This window comes from Thalassophryne amazonica, chromosome 9, assembly GCF_902500255.1.
Source record: "Thalassophryne amazonica chromosome 9, fThaAma1.1, whole genome shotgun sequence".
In the NCBI taxonomy this organism is placed as follows: Eukaryota; Metazoa; Chordata; class Actinopteri; order Batrachoidiformes; family Batrachoididae; genus Thalassophryne; species Thalassophryne amazonica.
Genome location: NC_047111.1, coordinates 105,202,639 through 105,223,137, shown reverse-complemented (window position 1 = coordinate 105,223,137; position 20,499 = coordinate 105,202,639). Strand labels below are relative to the sequence as shown.

Below are 20,499 nucleotides of genomic sequence, written 5' to 3'. Positions count from 1 at the left end.
TGAATTTTCTGCAACCCAAGACTTTGCCATCAACTGAAAGAAAAGTCTGTTTATGACTGACACAATAATTGTAATATTAACTATTGCAAAATTTGCAAAATACATTAACTGCTGTAACATTTGCACAGTGGGCCATCCAATGTACAGTAAAATGGAATCCTAAAAATGTCTATTTTTGATTAATTGTCCCAGATGTATGAGATCATTGTGAGATGTTACACAAGCAAACAAGTATTTTCCTGACATATGGCCAAAGTGATGGAACATAGGAAGAAAAGCTACAATAAATAAAAACCAATAAAATCCAGTCTTGTAAAATCAGCTCCAGCAGGAACTCCAGGTCCAACAGAATGAGAATTCCCGGGAGATGAGGCTAAAGGAGAAACTGGAAAAGGAGCTGAAACAGCTCCAGATGAATGCTGAGGCACAGACGGCAGAGCTGAAAAACCTGATGGTGCAGAGCCAATGGGCAAAAGACGAACAGCAGAGACTAGAGCAGCAACTCAGAGAGCTCAAGGTGAAGCATGAGATGTGCTGCACAAAACACAGAATTGTTTTGTTTGCTGGAAAATACACTCCACATGCACTACAGAACAGATGTACCGTATTGTAGAGTATATACATCATACCTGTGTAAAAAAAAAAAAAAAAAAAAAAAAAAAGCGCTTCTTGCAGAGGAAAAATCATACAACGCTTTTTCTGTATTATCAGGGATTTTTTACACTGTTGTACCTTTTATTATTTGCATTTATTCTTTCATTACTGGAGTTTTTGTTTGGTGGTTTGATTCTTGGGATGCCCTATATAAATAAGTTATTGTTATTGAGTCTCTTCAGCTGCTCCCTTATTTTTTTTGCTCAAGGTCGCCACAGCAGGTCTGAGGTGGACCTACATGTTGATTTGGCACAAGTTTTACGCCGGGTGCCCTTCCCGACGCAACTCCATAATATATGGAAGCAGGGGTGAGTTTGAACGAGGAACCTTCTGCGCTGGAAACGAGCACACTTACCCCTTGGTCCCACCCCTATAATAATAATAATAATAATAATAATAATAATAATACTTTTTGGTATATAAGTTGCACTGGCGTATAAGTCGCAAGGCCTCCCAAACTAATAAAAACAAAAAAAAGATGGAAAAGCAACGCTGTGTAAAAATCAACATAGGCTGTAAAAGAAGTAAATCTTTAATTGCAATAACACTCTGAAAGAATGTGAAGAATGGCCGGAATAGGCCTCTTCACTTTTAAAAGACAAGTTCAAGCTGGTCTGCATATGATTTTGGTGATTCCAGTATGAATATTACATATTATGCAGTATTATATTACATATTGTACAGGGTTGTCATATTACTTACAGTATTGCACAGTGTTGTTGAATAATTTTTGTATTCCAAAACATGAATTAAAGCCTCATATAAGACAGCAAGTTCTTATACTGCAATGAAACAACAAACCCTGTGTGTTCAATAAAATAAAATAACAGAAACATGGAAGGTAACACGCTGTAATGAATGTCAAACATATATTCACTCTTCCATGCACTTAATTTAATCTGTGCACCCACTTTGATTTGGAATTTACAGATTATGAATGAACAGCACCTGAAGGATGTGGAACAGATGCAGGTGAAGAACACAAAGCTGCAGCAGGAGTGCGAGCAGCTCTCATCAGTCAAAGAACATCTGTCATTGGAAAACCAGCAGACTGCAAATACACTAAAGGTGCACTTTCTGTCCAGAACATTATCAGTACCAGATCTGAATGTGACCTTAAATATACTTCTAAAATAAAATTAAACATCAATGTTGCATTCTCCTGGTATCCAAAGAACCAGTGTTTATCTTTAATGTTTCAGGGGTCGAGCTTATTTGTAAGTACTGGTTTGAATCAAAATTAAAAGATTTGTCATACACACAGGCTTCTGTTATAAAGTACAAGGGGGCACTGCTGAGATGGTTCAGTATTTTTGATGCAGTCATAGTTGGGTTCAAGCATAATTAGTCTAGGCCCTACAGTTGATAGTCATGGAATTAAATTTGAACATTTTTGAACTGACCAAATTATAAATTGATATTGTGTATTTTTTTTTATTCGAACTGATCAGTTTGTGTTTTAATATATTTCCATTGTTCATTATAACATGTTCAAGTTGAAACATTGCCAAATGGCTTTTTCAGCTTTTCCGTAATAAACATGTGAAATAAATCTTCAGCATAGCATCAAAGTTGCTCCAAATTCAGTGAATGTCATCTTTACGATTTAATGCTAATCACATGAAATTCAGTTTCAATCCTATGAATAATCCAATTTCAATCATTTACCTCTGTCCCAGATGCTAAAAGCCAATAATAATAATAATAATAAATGCTGAAATTGATACTACATTCCCCACCCTGTTTATGTAACCTCTGACCTCTAACCTGTCATTTGACAGATGAGAGAAGAGGAGGTGAGCCAGATGCGACAGGAGATCACAAAACAAACAAAGGCGAGAGAGGCCATCCAGAAGAAGCTGCACCACATAGAGGAACAGAAAGCCGACACGGATGTGCAGAAAGAGACAATGAAGGCTCAGATCGCTGGTCTGGAGAAAGGCAAGTGGGTGGAACAGAGTGTGTGTCAAACTACATGTTGAAAAATTAAGACAAGTCATAAAGACATAAATGAAACATTTTCATTTCCCTTTTCTTACATCAGCACTCCACTTTCATTTACAGGACTAACTGACTTTGCAGACAATTTGTAGTTGATCATATGTTGAGATTTGAAGTTTTCCTGTTATCAAAGTCATTTTCAAAGATTTGATAAATACTGTATATATTGAATAATAAGTGTGCATATAGTAGAGTGCTTAATGAAATTCTATTGTACCTGCATTAATAGTAAATGTCCACAGGGTGAAGATACTGCTCCAATTCAAGAACCTTGAGTACAGGCTGCTGTGGGACACAACAACAAACCTGTTTCTGATAGTAATAGATCACAGAACCACTTTAATGTCACATTCATGTTTCATATTTAAGACCTATTGAATTACTTAAAATGACACAGTGGTTCACTCATGATGGAAAGCTGATTGACATCAGAATATGAAATGCATTTACCCTGTCAGTATTAAAGCTGACTGAGTGTTCTTCCCACATCAGATCTTGAAGCTTCACAAAAACAAGTTGAAGCTGACAAGAAAGCATTAGAAGAGCTGTTCAGAGAAAGAGACATCCTTAATAAGGTATGTATTGCATTTAACACAGATCATGTACAGTGAGGAAAATAAGTATTTGAACACCCTGCGATTATGCAAGTTCGCCCACTTAGAAATCATGGAGGGGTAAGAAATTTTCATCTTAGGTGCATGTCCACTGTGAGAGACATACCGTAATCTAAATAAAATCCGGAAATCACAATATATGATTTTTTTTAAATAATTTATTTGTATGTTACTGCTGCAAATAAGTATTTGAACCCCTACCAACCAGCAAGAATTCTGGCTCACACAGACCTGTTAATTTTTCTTTAAGAAGCCCTCTTATTCTGCACTCTTTACCTGTATTAATTGCACCTGTTTGAACTTGTTACCTGTATAAAAGACACCTGTTCACACACTCAATCTAGTCCGGCGGCTAAGGGACAAATTTTAGGGGAATCATGCACTTTTATACAAAAGCGCCAAAACTTTAGCAGAGGTACTTTATAGTGTCCTGAAGTATATAAGATCGGGAGACATTGAATCCATAAACGTCTACACTCTAAAAACTTGGGTTTAAGAGAATAACCATTTTCAGCCTTCTACAGCATATAATTCATGACAAACTCTTATCCAAATGTCTTTTTAAGTTCATAATATAAACTTGAAGGTTATGAAAAATGTATTAAGGCTAAGTAGGGATGCTTCGAATGTACTTCAGTGTGCTTACACTCTTAGAAAAAGCATTAATCTAGGGAAAGTGACTAAATATTGTCTAACTCATTGTGAATATCAATATACCTATGCAATATAGCTGTTTGCGAGCATAGGGCAAAGGAAAGATGCTACTCATGCACTCTGACATATTTACACTCTAAAATAACAACAGTGTTTGAACGGAAATAAATGCTTTTTTATTAATGACAAGAAATCAATTTTGTTTTTATGGCCATAACCATTATTATTATTATTATTATTATTATTGTTGTTGTTGTTGTTATCATTATTACTTTGTTATTGGTATTAAGACGATTATCACCATATTTTTTAACTGAAAACATTGTAAATACCTGGTTGGCAAACTTCCTAGATATGCACAAATGTTTCATGAATATTTTTAATGAACTACTCTCTACAGCTTTCATGCTAGGAAGATCACAGTGACCTAATTTTATGTTTCAGAGGTAGAGGCCTGTTAAAGATCCCTACAGGCCTGAAATGAGTCCTGTACCTCTTTCCATTTTGAAACATACCACCCTGCTAATGTATAAGGATGTACGACGACGTATGACGCCGCACGACGGACGATACATGATCACATAAGTTCAGTATAGCTTTGCACTAGTTGCAGTGGCCATTCTCTACAGCTTAACAATGTCCAATCTTGATCACTGGCCCCCTACATAATAACCATATGATCATATTGTCATATGAATAGCAAAATATACACTGTATTATAACCATGCAAACATCCTTTTAAAAAAGCAGGATACAGGGCTAAAATCAAATGTCTCCCGCTTTGACATGACTTAATATAACCTAAAGAGTCCCTGGACAAAGTTTGGCGCTTTTGTAAAAAAGTGCACAATTCTATCCCTTAACTGCTGGACTAATCAATCACACTCCAACCTGTCCACCATAGTCAAGACCAAAGAGCTGTCTAAGGACACCAGGGACAAAACTGTAGACTTGCACAAGGCTGGGATGGACTACAGGACAACAGGCAAGCAGCTTGGTAGAAGACAACAACTGTTAGGATTATTTATTAGAAAGTGGAAGAAACACAAGATGCCTGTCAATCTCCCTCAGTCTGGGATTCCATGCAAGATCTCCCTTTGTGGGGTAAGGATGATTCTGAGAAAGCTCAGAACTACACAGGAGGACCTGGTCAATGACCTGAAGAGAGCTGGGACCACGGTCACAAAGATTACATTAGTAGCACATGATGCTGTCATGGTTGAGCAAGGTCCCCATGCTGAAGCCAGCACATGTCCAGGCCCGTTTGAAGTTCACCAGTGACCATCTGTATGATCCAGAGGAGGCATGGGAGAAGGTCATGTGGTCAGATGAGACAGGAATAGAGCTTTTTGGTATTAACTCCACTTACCATGTTTAGAGGATGAGAACAACCCCAAGAAAACCATCCCAACCATGAAGCATGGGGGTGGAAAAATCATATTCTGGGGGTGCGCTTCTGCAAAGGGGACAGGACGACTGCACCATATTGAAGGGAGGATGGATGGGGTCGTGTATTGTGAGATTTTGGCAAACAACCTCCTTCCCTCAGTAAGAGCATTGAAGATGGGTCATGGCTGGGTCTTCCAGCATGACAATGACCCCAAACACACAACCAGGGCAACTATGGAGGGGCTCCGTAAGAAGCATTTCAAGGTTCTGGAGTGGCCTGGCCAGTCTCCAGACCTGAACTCAATAGAAAATCTTTGGAGGGAGCTGAAACTCCAAACCTGAAAGATTTGGAGAAGATCTGTATGGAGGAGTGGACCAGAATCCCTGCTGCAATGTGTGAAAAACTACAGGAAACGTTTGACCTCTGTAATTACACAGAAAGGCTACTGTACCAAATATTAACATTGATTTTCACAGGTGTTGAAATACTTATTTGCAGCAGTAACATACAAATAAATTATTTAAAAAAATCATACATTGTGATTTCTGGATTTTTTTTTTTTTTTTTTAGATTATGTCTCTCACAGTGGACATGCACCTAAGATGAAAATTTCAGACCCCAACATGATTTCTAAGTTGGAGAACTTGCAAAATCGCAGGGTGTTCAAATACTTATTTTCCTCACTGTAGTTACTGGTAAAGGCTAGAACTTGCTTGTATTTATAGCACTTTGAGGTGAGTTGTGATTTGTTGCTATATAAGTAAACTGATTTGAATTATAACGTGTTACATGTACTAATATGTTACACAGTCCAAAACTGCAAAATTTTTCCCTTGAAAGAATTATTGTTCTCTGTTTGATATTACATTCCTTTCCTGTAGATGCCGTAGTTTGATGAACAAGAAGGCAGATACCACTTAAGCAGGAGAAGTAAAAAAAAAAAAAAATGCTAATAATCTCAAAATTCGGGTATCCCCTTACCCATCTATGTCGCATCATTTTAGCTTTATAAAATTCTGTCCTCTTAACAATTGAATTGTACTAAAACAAGTTAACATAATTTTCAGTAAGATGTAAGGAATAAGCTAAAATGAACTGATGGATGAAAGAGCGAAAACTTCAAGGAATTAAACAAATCCAGTTGACCTGACTCAACCTACTTGTATGTAAAAAATAACTAATTATTTTTGACATCACCTGTTTTTTCTCATTGTTGGCACAGCACATGTGCTCCGCTTGTCTTCTTGTTCTTTTTCAGTATGATAAAAGATCATATATCTTTCCATCCATCCATTTCTACACCCGCTTACTTCAATTAAGAGTCACGGAGGGGCTGGAGCCTAACCATGATACATCTAAAATAATAGTAATAATTCCAAATTTATTAAATAATTATTTTTATTACATGGCTGCGATGCTACGCGCACTCTGATTGGCTGATTACCGGTCGGATATTTTCCCATATCCGGACCAGTTACTGTGACAATCAGTCCACAACACGTATTTTCGTTACAAACAGAAAGTTAAAAAACACGATTAGAAAAACCAAGTCAGACATGAACGTACTCCATAAATATCTAAACAGCATCAGAAAAAAAAAACACACCGATTGAAAGCTTACCAGCTAACGACCTGACCATCTGTTAGCAAGTTCTTCATGGAGGTGAAGAATGCGAACAAGCCCAACACCGTCAGCAGCATATTCGAGTGATACTGTAAGTTTGCGTGTTTATATATATAATAGCCATATAATTAACTAATTATTTACCTCGTTTGCTCGGTCTGTACGGGGATATCAGACCTCTGTGTTTTTCGCATGGACTAACACCTCGGTCTGATATTTCCCCGTACAGACCTCTCAGTCATTTAATAATCCTTTAATAAACAGATATGAAGAAGTAAAAGGCGTGATCACATTTCTACAACTAGATACGGTAATATTTTTTCGTAAACAGTAAGGCTGGTGAGTTAGCTAGGCTAGCGTGTCTGCCTCAGGAACATCTGTATGAACAAATAATGAATTCTGCTAATATCTAAAATGAACAAAAATATAAACACAACACTTTTGTTTTTGCTCCCATTTTTTGTCAGCTGAACTCAGAGATTTAAAACATTTTCTATATACAGAAAAGACCTATTTCTCTCAAATATTGTTCACAAATCTGACTAAATCTGTTTTAGTGAGCACTTCTTCTTGCCGAGATAATCCATTCCATCTCACAGGTGTGACATATCAAGATGCTGATTAGACAGCATGATTATTGCACAGGTGTGCCGTAGGCTGGCCACAATAAAATACCACTTTGACATGTGCAGTTATGGGGGTCTGGGGGGGGGGTCAGAAAACTATTCAGTATCTGGTGTGACTTCCATTTGCCGCATGGAGTGCAACACATCAGCAGCCAGATGCCATCGAACGTGAGCATTTCCCCACTCAAGTCGGTTACAACATCGAACTGCAGTCAGGTCGAGACCCCGATGAGGACGACGAGCATGCAGATGAGCTTCCCTGAGACGTTTGTGACAGTTTGGCAGAAATGCTTTGGTTCTGCAAAGTGATTGTTGCAGCAGCTGTCCTGGTGGCTAGTCTCAAATGATCCTGGAGGTCCTGGGCTGGTGTGGTTACACTTGGTCTGAGGTTGTGAGCCCAGTTGGATGTACTGACATATTCTCTGAAACGCCTTTGGAGATGGCTTATGGTAGAGCAGTGAACATTAAATTCACGGGCAACAACTGTGGTGGACATTCCTGCAGTCAGCATGCCAATTGGAGGCTCCCTCAAAACTTGCGACATCTGTGGCATTATGCTGTGTGATAAAACTGTTTATATTTCCCGTACAATATTATCCCACAGTTGTATATAATTCTCGTTTTACATTTTACTTGGTCCACATTTTATCTTATTTAGTTGTGCATATACTTTGAATAATTTATTAATTATTATTATTAATAATTATTAATTTATCTTCTGTTTGGCTAACAATTACTCGCACCTTGGAAAAGCACCTTTTGGAGTAGCACTCAAATCTCGTTGCAATGCAAATTACAATGACAATAAAGGCGATTCTGATTCTGAAAACTGCACATTTTAGAGTGGCCTTTTACTGTGGCCAGTCTAAGGCACATCTGTGCAATAATCATGCTATCTGATGAGCATTTTGATATGTCACACCTGTGAGATGGGATGAATTATCTTGGCAAAGGAGAAGTGCTCACTAACACAGATTTAGACAGATTTGTGAACAACTTGCAATAAAATAGGTCTTTTTTTGTATAGAAAATGTTTTAAGATCTTTGAGTTAAGCTCATGAAAAATGGGAGCAAAATGAATCGTGCTTTTCCTAAATTTGTCTATCTCGTTTGCATTCATGTTACCCGATCAACAGAACATCATCAAAGTCACACAGTCGACAGAGAAACAGCAGAACCTCGTGAAGCTCCTTGAGCAGGACAAGAAGACTTTGGAACAGGAGATCAGCGGCTACCGGCAGGAGTCCCAGAAGCAACGCAAAATCATCCAGCAGCTGGAAAAAGAGCGCGATCGCTACATCAATGAAACCAATACCCTCATGCAGAAGGCAAGATACTCAGAAAAGTCTAATCTGTGCTAGAAATAACATCATCAAGTTATTTTTCCTGACCTGAGGATCGCGATAAAATGTTCCTCTCTTCCACAGGTGCAACAAAACATGAGTGATGTTGAAGTCAAAGAGATGGAGATATTTGACTGCAGGAAGAAGGTCACTGAGGCTGAGTGCAAACTTAAACAGCAAGAGAACCTGCTGGAGTCTGTTGTGTCTGAAAGGAACCTCTACAGCAAAAACCTCATTGAGACTCAGGTGAGACTCACATCTTAACCAGCAGTACTTTGATATGAACTAGACTCCACCGGGGATTTCAAATGTCCACCTTTTTAATGCAAATTATAGTCTTTGAAGGGTTAGCCAATACAGGACATCCACCGCTGGTGTTCCTTTCCAGCTTCATTACATCGCTCACTCCTCTTCAGCTGATTCAACAGGAGCACCACAGCTTCTGGCTTTTGTGGGGTTTTCTCCTTTGTTTGATTTTCTGTCATTCAGTGCTTCTCCTGCTGAGTTTACTTTCTGGCTCAGAGTCTCTCCATCTCTTGCTGGCTGTATTTTCTTCTACTGAATTCAGCTTTTTCAAATCCTTTCTTTGTTACTCAGGAAGAGATTGCAGAAATGAAGAGAAAGATAAAGACCTTGAACAATACGGTCAACCGTCTGAGGGATGAGATCACAGGGAAGGAGCAGGCCATTGCTAAGGATCATCAGGAACACAAGCGCTTGGAGAAAGATAACGAGGCCCTCAAGGTACCCCAGCCTATGTTTTTCCTCCTCACTGCAAATGTTATGATTGGTTTTTTTTGTGTGTGTGTGTGAGAGATTTAATTTTGCAGTGTGCAATTGTCATATTTTTATGTACCAATTTCAATTAATTTAGTTTATATAGCAACAAATCATAGCAAAGCTGCCTCAAGGCGCTTCACACAAGTAAGGTCTAACCTTACCAACCCGTAGAGCAGGGGTATGCACCCTTTACTGTCAAAAGAGCCATTTTTGTCTTGTCTTCCACAAATAAAATTCTTCTGGTGCCACAAAACTTATATGACCTTGAAAATGAATGAATAAAGATAACACAGCTTATAAAGTTTGTCTGTATACAGTTCAACTATATATATTAGGGATGCACCCACTTTTCCAGACTGAGTACAAGTACGAGTACATACATTTGTGTACTCGTTACGAATACTTAATGATACCATTACAGTTTTATGATGACTTTGAAATCATGTTTTTTGGTCATCAGTTGTTCCTTACTTTTTGACTGTAACTGCTACCAACACCATCTGCTTTGTTTTTATTCACAAACATTTCACTTAAAACATGTAACTTCGCTTTTTGACTGCAACAAATCAGCTGTGAGCCTGTTTCTGTGTTTTTTCTACAATGTGTGACACTGAGCTAAGCAGCCTTTCACTCTCCACACTATTTTTTTTTTAGCTTTTAATTAAATACGTACCAGTAACGTCAATCAATCAATTTTTTTTTTTATATAGTGCCAAATCACAAGAAACAGTTGCTCCAAGGCACTTTATATTGTAAGGCAAGGCCATACAATAATTATGTAAAACCCCAACGGTCAAAACGACCCCCTGTGAGCAAGCACTTGGCTACAGTGGGAAGGAAAAACTTCCTTTTAACAGGAAGAAACCTCCAGCAGAACCAGGCTCAGGGAGGGGCAGTCTTCTGCTGGGACTGGTTGGGGCTGAGGGAGAGAACCAGGAAAAAGACATGCTGTGGAGGGGAGCAGAGATCGATCACTAATGATTAAACGCAGAGTGGTGCATACAGAATAAAAAGAGAAAGAAATAGTGCATCATGGGAACCCCCCAGCAGTCTACGTCTATAGCAGCATAACTAAGGGATGGTTCAGGGTAACATACACAAATACATACTGTAAACCCCCCCCCCCCCTCCCAAAAGGTGGAACATGTAAATATTGGAGTAGCATGGCGTGCATGCACACGCACACATGGTGTTGGGTGGCATCTCCACAAAGACACGGAGGCAAAACGGAGTAATTTTAACATTATTTTATTTATTTATTTGTGTTTTTCTTTGTTGATCATGGGATGATTTCATCGCGTGCACACAGAATCACCTGTTGCCTATGGGAACTGAGACATTAATGAATGAGGTGTGCAGTGACTCTTTCAACTTGAAGCACAAAAGTGCGGCCCGTGGAAAGGAGAGGAATTAAACTGAACGCAGCACTACAGACATTCAACAAATGGATTACACCTGCACCGGACTGAGCCAGTCTCCCGGCCTAGACAACCACACTAAGGGCTGAAACTCACCAGCCTGATGAACAATCTCCACTGCTGAAACCGTGATCTGACAGAGGGAACTGTGGCGCAAAGTCCCAAAGTCACAGAGGAACTTTTTTCAGCTACGACAAGGAATTAATGTATTTTCAGATGTTGTTTTCCAAACTCAGGAGGCTGTATGTGTATTATTTTTCTTCACGATCATGTGATGATGAATTCCAAGAACAGGTAAGACTTTTTTAATTACTCTGTGTGTGAATTTACTCTGCATGACGACTGTGACTTTCAGCCAGTCAGTGGACAGCATTGAGGTCCGTATTTTGACTTATGAGTAAATTACATGAAAGCCTGTAAAAATCCATAAATTAGCCGCATCATTGTTTAAGCCACAGTGTTCCAAACGTATGTAAAAAGTAGCAGGTTATAGTCCAGAAATTACGGAGCGTGTGCGTGAAAATCCCCCATTGAGAGGTTGACATCACGCTGCTGTGGTATCGGGTGTCGCAGTATCGGAGAAGTTTTATGATTACAAGTACAAGTAAATGAAGATGGGATCGGGCCAATACCTGATACCGTTATCGGATATCAGTGCATCCCATATACAACCCCAATTCCAATGAAGTTGGGACGTTGTGTGAAATGTAAATAAAAACAGAATACAATGATTTGCAAATCCTCTTCAAACTATATTCAGTTGAATACACCACAAAGACAAGATATTTAATGTTCAAACTGCTAGACTTTTTTGTTTTTGTGCAAATATTTGCTAATTTTGAAATGGATGCCTGCAACACGTTTCAAAAAAGCTGGGACGGGACAACAGAAGACTGGGAAAGTTGATGAATGCTCAAAGAATACCTGTTTGGAACATTCCACAGGTGAACAGGTTAATTGGAACAGTGAGTGTCATGATTGGGTATAAAAGGAGCATCCCCAAGAGGCTCAGCCATGCAGAAGCAAAGATGGGGCGAGGATCACCACTTTGTGAACAACTGCTTGAAAAAATAGTCCAACAGTTTAAGAACAATGTTTCTCAACGTTCAATTGCAAGGAATTCAGGGATTCCATCATCTGCAGTCAATAATGTAATCAGAAGATTCAGAGAATCTGGAGATCTTTCTACTCGTAAGCGACAAGGCCAAAAACCAACATTGAATGCCCATGACGTTCATTCCCTCAGGCGGCACTGCATTAAAACCAACATCATTGTGTAAAGCATCTTACCACGTGGGCTCAGGAACACTTCAGAAAACCACTGTCAGTTAACACAGTTCGTCGCTACATCTACAAGTGCAAGTTAAAACACCATTCAGAAACGCCGCCATCTTCTCTGGACCTGAGCTCATATGAAATAGACAGATACAAAGTGGAATAGTGTGCTGTGGTCTAATGAGTCCACATTTCAAATTGTTTTTGGAAATCATGGACACCGTGTCCTTCGGACAAAAGAGGAAAAACACCATCCAGATTGTTACCAGCGCAATGTTCAAAAGCCAGCATCTGTGATGGTATGGGGGTGTGTTAGTGGCCATGGCATGGGCAACTTACACATCTGTGATGGCACCATCAATGCTGAAAGCTACATCCAGGTTTTGGAGGAGCACATGCTGCCATACAAACACCGTCTTTTTCAGGGACATCCCTGCTTATTTCAGGAAGACAATGCCAAGCCACATTCTGCACACATTACAACAGCGTGGCTTCGTAGTAAAAGAGTGCGGGCACAAGACTGGCCTGCCTGCAGTCCAGACCTGTCGCACAATGAAAATGTGTGAAGTCGTACATCAAGCAAGAATGGGAAAGAATTCCACCTACAAAGCTTTAACAATTAGTGTCCTCAGTTTTCAACCGCTTATTGAGTGTTGTTAGAAGGAAAGGTGATGTAACACAGTGGTGAACATACCAATGTCCCAGCTTTTTTGAATCGTGTTGCAGGCATCCATTTCAAAATGAGCAAATATTTGCACAAAAACAAAAAAGTTTATCAGTCTGAACATTAAATATCTTGTCTTTGTGATGTATTCAATTGAATATAGGTTGAAGAGGATTTGTAAATCATTGTGTTGTGTTTTTATTTACATTTTACACAACGTCCCAACTTCATTGGAATTGGGGTTTTGTGTGTGTGTGTATGTATATATATATATATATATATATATATATATATATATATATATATATATATATATATATATATATATACGAGGGCTGTCCATAAAGTATAGGTCCTTTTTATTTTTTTCAAAAACTATATGGATTTCATTCATATGTTTTACGTCAGACATGCTTGAACCCTCGTGCGCATGCATGAGTTTTTCCACGCCTGTCGGTGACATCATTCGCCTGTGAGCACTCCTTGTGGGAGGAGTCGTACAGCCCCTCGTCTGAATTCCTTTGTCTGAGAAGTTGCTGAGAGACTGGCGCTTTGTTTGATCAAAATTTTTTCTAAACCTGTGAGACACATCGAAGTGGACACGGTTCGAAAAATTAAGCTGGTTTTTGGTGAAAATTTTAACGGCTGATGAGAGATTTTGAGGTGATACTGTCGCTTTAAGGACTTCCCACGGAGCGAGACGTCGTGCAGCGCTCCCAGGCGCCGTCGTCAGCCTGTTTCAAGCTGAAAACCTCCACATTTCAGGCTCTATTGATTCAGGACGTCGTGAGAGAACAGAGAAGTTTCAGAAGAAGTCGGTTTCAGCATTTTATCTGGATATTCCACTGTTAAAGGAGATTTTTTTAATGAAAGACGTGCGGACGGATTGCAGCGTCGGCTTGCAGCCGCCGCGACGCTCCGCCACAGGAAAAACACCTCCGTTGGAAGCCTTAAGGACAAGTTGGAACATGTCTAGCTGTTAAACAATTTCTCATATACTCACTCCACTGAAAGCCATCAAAAGCCGCCTGGATTTTACAAATGGTTATCAACACGGAGGTGTTTTTCCTGTGCCGCCGCACCGCACCGGCTGCGTCCCGACGCGCGGACCTGTCCGCACGTCTTTCATTAAAAAAATCAGAAACAGGCTGACGACGGCGCCTGGGAGTGCTGCACGACGTCTCTCTCCGTGGGAAGTCCTTAAAGCGACAGTATCACCTCAAAATCTCTCATCAGCCGTTAAAATTTTCACCGAAAACCATCTTAAAAACTGGGAAAACTCACGCATGCGCACGAGGGTTCAAGCATGTCTGACATAAAAACATATGAATGAAATCCATATAGTTTTTGAAAAAATTGATCCAGGACGTCGTGAGAGAACAGAGAAGTTTCAGAAGAAGTCGGTTTCAGCATTTTATCCGGATATTCCACTGTTAAAGGAGATTTTTTTAATGAAAGACGTGCGGACGGGTCCGCGCGTCGGGACGCAGCCGACGTGGTGCGGCGGCACAGGAAAAACACCTCCGTGTTGATAACCATTTGTAAAATCCAGGCGGCTTTTGATGGCTTTCAGTGGAGTGAGTATATGAGAAATTGTTTAACAGCAGGACATGTTCCAACTTGTCCTTAAGGCTTCCAACAGAGGTGTTTTTCCTGTGGCGGAGCGTCGCGGCGGCTGCGTCCCGACGCGCGGACCCGTCCGCACGTCTTTCATTAAAAAAATCTCCTTTAACAGTGGAATATCCGGATAAAATGCTGAAACCAACTTCTTCTGAAACTTCTCTGTTCTCTCACGACGTCCTGGATCAATAGAGCCTGAAATGTGGAGGTTTTCAGCTTGAAACAGGCTGACGACGGCGCCTGAGAGCGCTGCGCGACGTCTCGCACCGTGGGAAGTCCTTAAAGCGACAGAATCACCTCAAAATCTCTCATCAGCCGTTAAAATTTTCACTGAAAACCAGCTTAATTTTTCGAACCGTGTCCACTTCGATGTGTCTCACAGGTTTAGAAAAAATTTTGATCAAACAACGCGCCAGTCTCTCAGCAACTTCTCAGACAAAGGAATTCCGACGAGGGGCTGGACGACTCCTCCCACAAGGAGTGCTCACAGGTGAATGACGTCACCGACAGGCATGGAAAAACTCACGCATGCGCACGAGGGTTCAAGCATGTCTGACGTAAAAACATATGAATGAAATCCATATAGTTTTTGAAAAAAATAAAAAGGACCGTTACTTTATTGACAGCCCTCGTATATATATATATATAGAGAGAGAGAGAGAGTTCTTTTTTTTAGGTCTTAGTGTTGTGAAAGTGTAGTGACACGGACCCACAACAGGGGGCGCAAATGAACGGTCAATAGATGAGCCAAAAAGTAACAATTTAATGTTGTGAAGGTGCACAACGAATACACAGACAATCTCAGAATATGATTACAGTCAATCCACAAAGGTGACGTGTGGGCAGGCTCGAGGATAGAAGACGTCTGTCCTGAGAAGAACCGGAACCACACGATTTCCGCCGCCACCGAACCTGGTGAATACTGGAGCCGCCAAGTCCCGAATTCCCAGGTGATCACCATCCCCGACTGTCGGATCTGGTACTGCCGGCAAAGAACAAAGACAGTCAAGTGTGGGTGTGTGTACACCCAGTAACAACAACGGTGGGAATGCCACCTCCACCTCTCACTCAATATGCTGAAGAGTACCGCAGTGATTCCTCAGGGGAAAAGAGTGCCGTCCTGCACTCACTCAGCTTCCACAGAAAGAGGGACTGGTACTCCTGCAAACACTCACAATATACAGATATATTGGAAAAACAAACGGCTGAGGATATTACCTCCAGTGAAGTACGATATCTCGGCGATGAGGTGGAGATGACGTCTGGGTTTTATGGAGTGGGATGATGAAGAATGAGTGACAGCTGTCAGGACATAATGAGTAACAGCTGTCACTCCCGGCTGTGTCCGTGGCGGCAGCGCCCTCTCGTGCCTGAAGCCCGCACTTCAGGCAGGGCGCCCTCTGGTGGTGGGCCAGCAGTACCTCCTCTTCTGGCGGCCCACACAACACTTAGTTCTTTTTTCTTTCTATATATAGTTTTGATTTTTGCAACTCCAAATTAGAAAAGTTTGGATGATACAAAAAATGTGGTGGCGATCCTGACATTTTCTATAACTTATATTTATGTAACTGCAGACTGTATGAAACAAACATATTTCATGTTTTGTGTGGTCAGCTTTATTTTATTTGTTAATATACATCCATTCCTATATTTAAGGCCTGCAACATTTTCCAAGAAACAAAAAAGGTTGGGACAGGGCATTTTCAAGTCACTGAATATTTCTTTGACTTCATTTACATCAGTCATTCAGAAATACAAACAGTGTGGTACTTTATAGTAAATATGTGTCAGGTAGGCAGTTCTCAAAAACTAAATGTCCATGCTGGAAGTAGACAAGTGAGGGAAGCCACCAAGACACAACTCTGAAAGAATTTTTGGCTTCTGTGGGTGTGAGTGGAGAAACTGGGAATAATGCAACATTTTATTTTTATCTTCATTTTACATATAGTCCTAACTTTTTCTGATTTGGTATTGTTTCTGTTGCATTTCTGAAATTACAGAACTTCTATCAAGAAACGTGTTAACATTTTATTGTAGAGAAGCTTGAATCTTCGACTGAATGAATGAATGAATAATGAATAAGCTTTATTGTCATTGTATAAAAACACAATGAAATGTCGTTCGGCAACACCCCTGTGCAGCAGCTCCCTCATAGATAAATTACACTATACAATAGACTATCACATATAAAATATATAGTCTGTTAAAAACTCAGTATAAATAAGATAATAAATATTAAATACATATTTTAAAGAATAAGACAGTGGAGAACTGGACTGGGACTGGACTGGGTTGCTTGACGTGAGGACATTTCGCTTCAAATCGCAGAAGCTTCCTCAGCTAAAATTCTTGCTCTGGTAGTCTGACTTCCATCTTGACTCTTGTAGAGAAGAATAAAACAGAAGCCAACAAAAGCTGGAGTTTTTAACCTAACCAGACCCCTCCTACTGAGAGGCCGACTGCTACAGGCTAGTGACTAACCAATAGCTCTAATTAGCACCTATTGTGCTGTAGTTAGCACCCTCCTAATGACAGGGCAGCTGTCCCTCCTATTGATGGGACGGAAGTCTCTCCTGATGGCTCCCTTGACGACTCTCCTGATGATGTGAATGACTCATTACCATGAACAAAAGACTGAAACTGCTTTGACCTGAGTACCCCATTGTAAACAGGGGACAAAGCGTGTCTGCGACCCCCTCCCCGGTTAAGGCTGGGTTTCAACTGTTTTACAAAGAATGCTTCCTTGACACCTCTCTCAAACCATTTCTTCTCTCTGGCTAAGATTTTAACTTCCTTGTTCTCAAACGTGTGGTTAGTGTCTTTCAGGTGGAGATGAACTGCAGACTGAGGTCCACTGGCGCCCTCTCTGCAGTGCTGGTATGGCCTTTTGTGTAAAGGTTGCTTAGTCTCACCTATGTAATGTTCATTACAGTTTTCCTGACATCTGATAGAATACACTACATTGCTCTGTTTGTAACCAGGGATCTTGTCCTTTGGGTGAACTAATTTCTGTCTCAAGGTGTTAACCGGTTTAAAGTAAACTGGGATTTTGTGCTGTCTGAAGATCCTCTGTAGTTTTTCCCCTACTCCTGCTAAATAAGGGAGAGACACTCCTCTTCTTCTTGTCTCCGTCTCCTGTCTGTCTGGTCTCTTTGTTTTCTGGGACTTCTGCACTTTGTCCAGGGACCATCGTGGGTACTCACATACTGTGAGGGCTTTCCATACAAGTTGTTGTTCTTTAGTCCTGCCCTCTGCAGTTGTGGGCACCTGTAGGGCTCTGTGTTGAAGAGTCCTGATCACCCTGAGCTTGTGTTCAAGGGGGTGGTTTGAGCCAAAGAACAGATATTGGTCAGTGTGAGTGGGTTTCCTGTAAACCCCTGTCTGGAGCTGCCTGTTCTCTCCAGTCGTAATATCACAGTCCAAAAAGGCTAAATGGTTGTTTCTGGCATCCTCACGTGTGAACTTGATATTGGAATCCACCGAGTTGATGTGTTCTGTAAAGTCGTCGACCTCCTGTTGCTTGATTTTAACCCATGTGTCATCGACATATCTGAACCAGTGACTGGGAGAGATGCCCGTGAAAGACGTCAAGGCTGTCTTCTCCACTTGCTCCATGTACAGATTGGCCACAATGGGGGATACCGATGACCCCATCGCACAACCATGGATCTGCCTGTAGTAATTCTCCCTAAACAGGAAATACGTGGTGTTAAGACAGATCTCCAAGAGTTGGCAGATGTGGTCTGGTGTGAGTTTGGTCCTTTCAAGTAGAGACACATCCTCCAGCAGTCTCTGCCTCACAGCTGAGATGGCCTCAGCGGTGGGGATGCAGGTGAACAATGATGTCACATCAAATGACACCATCGTTAGCTACCTCCAAAACCTGGAGAAAGAGGGACTCATCGACAGGCAGACATACTACAGACTGTACCCGGGGGACGCCACTCCATGCATCTATGGATTGCCCAAAATCCACAAACAGGACGGGCCACTCAGGCCTGTTGTATGTACAGATTCCATCACATACAATTTGGCCAAGCACCTCAAGTGGATTTTGGCTCCTCTAGTGGGTAACTCAGACCACCATGTGGAGAACACACAAGATTTTGTGATCAAGATCAAGAACCTGCAGCTGGAGGTAGATGAAACTATGGTGTCATTTGATGTGACATCGTTGTTCACCCTAAGGACAGGATCCCTAGTTACAAACAGAACAATGTAGTGTATTCTATCAGATGTCAGGAAAACTGTAACGAACACTACATAGGTGAGACTAAGCAACCTTTACACAAAAGGCTATACCAGCACCGCAGAGAGGGCGCCAGTGGACCTCAGTCTGCAGTTCATCTCCACCTGAAAGACACTAACCACACGTTTGAGGACAAGGAAGTTAAAATCTTAGCCAGAGAGAAGAAATGGTTTGAGAGAGGTGTCAAGGAAGCATTCTTTGTAAAACAGTTGAAACCCAGCCTTAACCGGGGAGGGGGTCTGAGACACGCTTTGTCCCCTGTTTACAATGGGGTACTCAGGTCAAAGCAGTTTCAGTCTTTTGTTCATGGTAATGAGTCATTGACGTCATCAGGAGAGTCATTAAGGGAGCCATCAGGAGAGACTTCTGTCCCATCATTAGGAGGGACAGCTGCCCTGTCATTAGGAGGGTGCTAACTAGAGCACAATAGGTGCTAATTAGAGCTATTGGTTAGTCACTAGCCTGTAGCAGTCGGCCTCTCGGTAGGAGGGGTCTGGTTAGGTTAAAAACTCCAGCTTTTGTTGGCTTCTGTTTTATTCTTCTCTACAAGAGTCAAGACAGAAGTCAGACTACCAGAGCAACAATTTTAGCTGAGGAAGCTTCTGCGATTTGAAGCAAAACGTCCTCACGTCAAGCAACCCAGTCCAGTCGAAGATTCAAGCTTCTCTACTATGGAAACCACCTGGACAACTGAGAGCCGACACAGAAACATTGCGATTAACATTTTATTGTTTTTTAAAAACATTGTACAACAAATGTAAACACCAAACTCTGAAAAAGATTTTTTTTTAAATAAATAAGAATAAAATAAGAGGTAACTTACTTTAAAACTTAGAACTGAAGCCTAATAACTTTGAAAAATGACATAAAAATCAGCGGCTTGTATTTTTATTATGACTCTACCTCGTTTTCATGTGATGATGAAGTCATCCTGTTATTTTTCTCCTCCTCAGTCAGATTTTGTGCTTGAACATAAAACACAACTACATTCAGTCATCATCTAAAATAAATACCTTTGGACAATAACAGTCTATTAAAGTTCAGAGTTCTCACTTGCTTTATGTGATTTCTGCTTCTGAACATCACTGTAGAGTTTCTCAACATTAGGGGCCTCATGTACAGAGACTTGCATTGACTTTCTACTAAAAGCTGCCGTACGCCAAAATGCTGAATCGGGCGTAAGCACAAATATATTCAGATTTTTTTGTATAAGCAATTTCTAAAGCGCAGAACAATTGAGGCTGAAAGTAAGTACAAGACATATAAATACAAATTGACCAATACTATGCGATCTTGCAAAAGGCAGTATTACAGTGACTTGTTGGAAAAAATAAATCAAACATCAAAGGTACTTGGAAGCTCTTAAATTAAATCATCAAAAATAAAAAAGTCCAAGACTATCCAACATATTTTTACTCAAATACTGATACAGTGGTTAAAGAAAAGAAAGTTATATCTACTATAATATAGTAGATCATTTTAATGATTATTTTGCCAATGTGGGGAAAAATTTAGCTCATGCAATTGTGCCTTCTAACATGAGCTGTTGCGATAACAGGACAATGAAGATTAACCTCTCAGATTCAA

General features: G+C 40.5%; 1 protein-coding gene across 1 annotated transcript in view; it reads left to right on the top strand.

Moving 5' to 3' along the window:
• Window positions 1-20,499, top strand: part of cfap58 (cilia and flagella associated protein 58) — a 47,480-nt gene that overhangs the window by 4,721 nt on the left and 22,260 nt on the right. The window contains exons 5-11 of the mRNA XM_034178895.1: window positions 323-517; window positions 1,585-1,722; window positions 2,436-2,595; window positions 3,148-3,230; window positions 8,700-8,891; window positions 8,991-9,152; window positions 9,504-9,650. Coding sequence (XP_034034786.1) covers window positions 323-517; window positions 1,585-1,722; window positions 2,436-2,595; window positions 3,148-3,230; window positions 8,700-8,891; window positions 8,991-9,152; window positions 9,504-9,650 — 1,077 coding nt within the window. The remainder of the gene's footprint in view (window positions 1-322; window positions 518-1,584; window positions 1,723-2,435; window positions 2,596-3,147; window positions 3,231-8,699; window positions 8,892-8,990; window positions 9,153-9,503; window positions 9,651-20,499) is intronic.